Source organism: Alosa pseudoharengus, unplaced genomic scaffold (genome assembly GCF_046254945.1).
Source record: "Alosa pseudoharengus isolate Yale_2024_CS ecotype anadromous, Long Island Sound unplaced genomic scaffold, YU_APseudo_1.1 YU_APseudo_1.1_scf_17, whole genome shotgun sequence".
NCBI classification, from domain to species: Eukaryota; Metazoa; Chordata; class Actinopteri; order Clupeiformes; family Clupeidae; genus Alosa; species Alosa pseudoharengus.
This window is the reverse complement of record NW_027468640.1, coordinates 31270475-31275516: the sequence shown is the minus strand read 5'-3', so window position 1 is coordinate 31275516 and position 5042 is coordinate 31270475. Positions and strand designations below refer to the sequence as shown.

The 5042-nt window shown below is 45.5% G+C and overlaps 1 protein-coding gene across 1 annotated transcript in view; it reads right to left on the bottom strand.

Annotated features, from left to right (window-relative positions):
• Window positions 1-4780, bottom strand: part of LOC143127674 (tetratricopeptide repeat protein 28-like) — a 156948-nt gene extending 152168 nt beyond the window's left edge. Inside the window, exon 1 of the mRNA XM_076289304.1 lies at window positions 3925-4780. Coding sequence (XP_076145419.1) covers window positions 3925-3951 — 27 coding nt within the window. The 5' untranslated portion in view covers window positions 3952-4780. The remainder of the gene's footprint in view (window positions 1-3924) is intronic.
• Window positions 4781-5042: the final 262 nt, after the last annotated feature.

The window sequence follows — 5042 nt, the reverse complement described above, 5'->3', positions numbered from 1 at the left end:
GCACGGCACTGGGCCAACAAGCAAGAGGCCGTGTTGGTCAGAGGAAAAGGGGGGGGGGGGGGGGAGGTTCAGTCAAGACGAGAAAGATGTACGGCCAGCACCGGGGCTTTACGTAAAGAACATCTGGCGGGACAACAGACAGAAACATCTAAATTACCCCGACCATAAACCTGGCCATGAACTGAGCGCGGAGAGGGAGTAGCGGAGCTTTGTAGAGAGCAGGCAGGGGAGGGCCGGGAGGAAGGGCAGGACAGGTACATGTGTAGTTCAAAAGCCTGCATGTGTTTCTTCTTTGCCTTTTCCTCTTTTTGAAGCGGCGAGAGGTGAGACAGTGGGAGTCGTGTCTCCCCATGTCCCCTTCATCTCAACCCGCAGGAGAATAATAATACACAATGCACATCAGTGGGAGCCTGTATAAAGGGAATTCTTAATGTAGTCGCATAAATATGACTACACAATGCACACTTAAAGCTGCCTGTGAAAGCACACTTTCTTGGCTTTACAATCTGATGATACAGCTGGGTTCTATATTTAGCAACAACCGTTTCAACTCAGCCCAACTGCATTAACCACCAAGGAAACTTTCAAAGGGATGGCCAATTACTTTGCACGTCCACCGCAAGCTGAAGGGCTAGAGTGGACTCATTGGCCAAGTCTTGCCAAGCTGCTGAGACATGCTGATATGACTGGCCCCATCTTTAATGCAATAGTCCAAAAGAGCTAGCAACGAGCTTCAGAGAAGAAACGTAAGACCAAATATTCTCTGCGTTTCTAGTGAAAGGCATCTCTGCCATGCCTATTAGTAAGACTGATGGTCGGGAACGTATCAGTGTGCACCATAAGCATAAGGATGATGCGTTTTGAGAATTGTTTTGCCAGGTCTGAGCGCGCTCTCTGTACACATGATATGATGAGACACAAGAACTGCAGCATGCAAAGTGGCAACATAAAAGCTGTTTACTGCCGGCTCAGGTATTGCATTCGGGTGAGCTCTGAGGCATTAAGATGCTTTGCCAGTCTCCTTTGAGCACACAAAATGGTGGGGAATAAACACCAGGCATCAGCAGGATTGTCAGTGAAGCCTCCGGAAGCATCGTCTCCATCTCGGGGGAGAGACAAGGCAATCCTTTAGCAATATGGAGTTTTAAACTGTTGCTGTGATTGTCTTACAGTTTAGCCAGAGGGCTCCATCCCAGTGGCTTCGAATGTGCCTGAGGGAGAAGTCAGAGGCCCATCCCTCAAATGAAGACACATCTGTGAGGGATCCCCACTCTACAATGCGGCAAATGTTGACAAATATGTGCCCCATGGGAAATGTGCATCATCAATGTGTGTGTGTGTGTGTGTGTGTGTGTGTGTGTGTGTGTGTGTGTGTGTGTGTGTGTGCTGATAATTGAGGGCCCATATGTTTTTGTCTGCTGGATGTAAGTAGTCTGGTCTACCCTATAGGTGAGAGGGGTTCAATCCTGCAGATTGCCATCTCCTGAGCTTTTCACCTTCTTCACACCCAGGTGTACGTAACCATGGCTTCCACCACCACACGCACGCCTCGCTAACGGCTTCCATCACCCACACTTCCGATGCCTTGGGAGCTGGACCTGTGTCCGATATGGATCTAATCAATATGCAGCCTCTCATCCGCTTCCACTGTGACCCATGAGAGATGTTTGTCTCTGTCTCTCCATCAGGCATTAGCTGGGAATGTGATTAATCATTAATCAGTTTAGGTGTCAGACAGTTAAGACTGTAGCAAGGCCTCTCAACCAGTGTAATCCCAGTAAGTCTACACAAACATGGTAGACTTTTGACTGCAAACGTCTTGGGGTGTGGAACCCAAAGGTAGTAGGCATGGAGAGACGAAAGAAAGAAAGAAAGAAAGAAAGAAAGAAAGAAAGAAAGAAAGGAAACAATGACAGACAGTGTATGAGAAATAAAGACTAACGCTATGACAGCATCTCTGTTTCCATTACTTAGCTTTTCAGCTAGGCCTATATGCAAGCCAGTAAAGACAGACACTATTTGCTTTGTGGTCACTGGCTGCAACAACCAATAGACTATCTTTGGCTCCAACTTCCGGATATGACTCTTAATAGCCTACATGATGGAATTATGAATAAATGAGGACAACCCGTTTATGGAATTAATACAAAATCGAATCTTTGAATCATCCTTCACAGAAGAAACAAACACCTGCTGAAGCTTAGCTGCAAATACGATTTATGCACGCTTTGAAACCGGTATTTGTGCATCTCAGTTGTAATGGCATTAGTCAGTGCTTTTGATATCCGCATGCCTCGTGTTCTTGTGAGGGCATTTTTTTTCCTTTTCTTGCGTTCTTACTAATTCTCCGGGATTGAAATAGGACTCCAACGGTGACTAACTGCATTAATTCTCAGCGGGAGTCTACCGGACAAATCTGGCAAAGCTGTCGCGCAGCTGCGGAAAGGACAGGCTTTTGCGCCGGCCTGTATACACAGCTAATAACACCATAGTAATAAAAGGCTCTTTTCAACCACATAAAATTAAAACAAGCAGGTGACGTGATTAGATTCCGGTTGTATTGCCCTGGACAGCAGCCTAGTGGTGGTGAATAGGGACTCGACACAGCACAGCGGACCTCAGCGTTTCTCACACGCTGGCACGCAACACCACAATTCCTCCAGACTCTCCGTCAGGAGATGGAGGCTCGTTTAGCTGATCTGCAAAATATGGACCCCTAGTGGGAGAGTACGTACTAACAGAAGTGTGGCCTTATCAATTACTACTGTAGCCTAATTTCATACCCTATCGATGTTCCATCTAGCCTACATAGCTTAGTTGGAAGATATTCGCTCAGCAAAAAGTATCAAACTGACGATAAGAAACAGCAGACATAGTCCTTTCGCCACATTCCATGATTCATATCAAAGTACGCTATATGAAGATAGTCTACTCTTAACACTAAAGAAAAAGTGGGCCAAGACTACTATTGTAAACGTGTCGGCGACCAGACAAGCAAAGCAACTCAGTCCAGCGTTGCCTTTTCCACCCCTTGTGTCGAACACTGTATGTGTCATTAAGTCTATGGCACGCTTGGCTGACCCGCGCCACTGCTGATCGGAGGCCGAAGCCGTGGGGACACCAAAGCGTGAAAAAAATGTCATGCTTCTTTTTCCATTCCCATTCATCAACCAGGTTCACTGCAACAATAAGTTCAGGTTGCCATCTGACTGATACCGCACAATTTGATCGGGTTGTACATCAATAGACAGGCTATACGTGATTGGGTGATCAATAGTGACTTTACACGTAGATTATTCATTTCTATATTAGCCTGTCTGACATGAGATTAACAAAATGGCCTTAGTTATTAAGTAAGGAGTGCCTGTCGCGATGCGCTACTGGCAACTAGGCTACTGCGCCCGCTCTCAAGTGTACATGAACCCCATTAGAATCGGACCCACCAGCGTAACAACCTTGAGCACTAGGACCAGAGAAAAAAGTCACACAATTTGTTATATTTGATGCCATAAAACTGGGGAAACATCCCCGACGAAATGGAAAGGAGTAATTTAGAAATATTTTGATGACTCCCTTTTAAACCAATGCAGTGGCCGCGACGGGAGAAAAACTGAATGGAAACTTTGGCATGATACCATCTTGGTTCCCACAAAATGAAGTTGCAGTGCGCTGTTATCAATTATACTCCGCCTGGACGCTTAGTAATGTCATCTAAATTGCGCCTGGCTGGAGTTCGTCATACCAAAGATGTTTTCTATCGCATCTAATCCATTACATTAGCCTACTTTTTAAAGAAGATATAAATTCATCACACATTCTGCAATGTACAGTTTCAAAATGCCGGCGGTCACCTTGCATTCACGCAATGAGCCTTACGGCAAAAAATCACAAGCTTCGTTGAATAGATATAACAGTCAAACTCACCTTCTTCCGGGGCTGCCATTTCATCATATTTGTAAACCAAAATTTGAAAGCATTAAGACAGTACGTGCCAGGAAAAGTGATTTTCGAGGATAGGGCAATAGCAAGTCATGCTGCCTCTTGACTTTCCTCAATTTTGCAGCATATTTCCTCCAAGCGTAGACCTATGGGATTGCTTGGAGAGTCGAGTGGACTGAAGATTACTGGGGTGACCCTCGAAGATGGTCCGCAATAGTGTCCAAATATATCCAGAGAGTCTTGGAAGAGATCGCGACACAGCCGAAAAGCAATCAAATGCTGTTTCTAAAAACTTAACCAGTTGAATTAGCTATGCAGAGAGCGCGGATCAAGTCACATCGAAGCTTTCCGTGACAGTTGCTGGCGCCCCTTATCGCCAGGAACAATGTAGCCGAGCGAGACTCTTCGCCAGCACCAATCAGTTCAACTGTAGGGCTGCAAAATGTTCTCTTCCTCGATAACTTTTATTCACTTTGACGTATGTGGTTTTCCAAATGACCATTTGTCCAACAGAAGAATGAAAATGACAGTATATCCAGTGACAACGTGTCTGTAGACTTACTGGACGGACAATGACAGAAGAATCCAAAGGAGAAAGGTTTGAAAATACCCGACAAACAGCCCCGCTCTTCTCTCTGCCGCTGCTGCTGAGTCCTGGAAATAATCAGATAGCAAATTGGTGGAAAAATAGTACTTGCCAAATAAAATTCCCGGGAGAAAGCGCGGCGCTTGGAGTCGAAAGGGGGAAAAGGCGAGTAAAAGGAGGCAGAGAGAGAGGATACGAAAAATCTCTGGAATTTCGAAGAGCGAGATGATGTCCTGCAAGAGCAACAGAGCTGGACTACAGAGCTGTAATGACTTCCTTCCCCGCTTTTTCGGGTTCAGGCGTTGCGCATATCTGAAGCTTGACAGCGGAGGGGGGAGCTAGGCTTCATCCATCGAGGTCATAGTGCCGTCGTCTGGAGTTCTCGTTTAGCAGACTCTGAGGCAGGTCACATGCTGAAATCCAGCATGCATTAAATATTAGGATATTTAGTAAAAACAGTATAGCCTACATATATATACCTACCTATATATATATATATATATAAAGCCCAGGTATT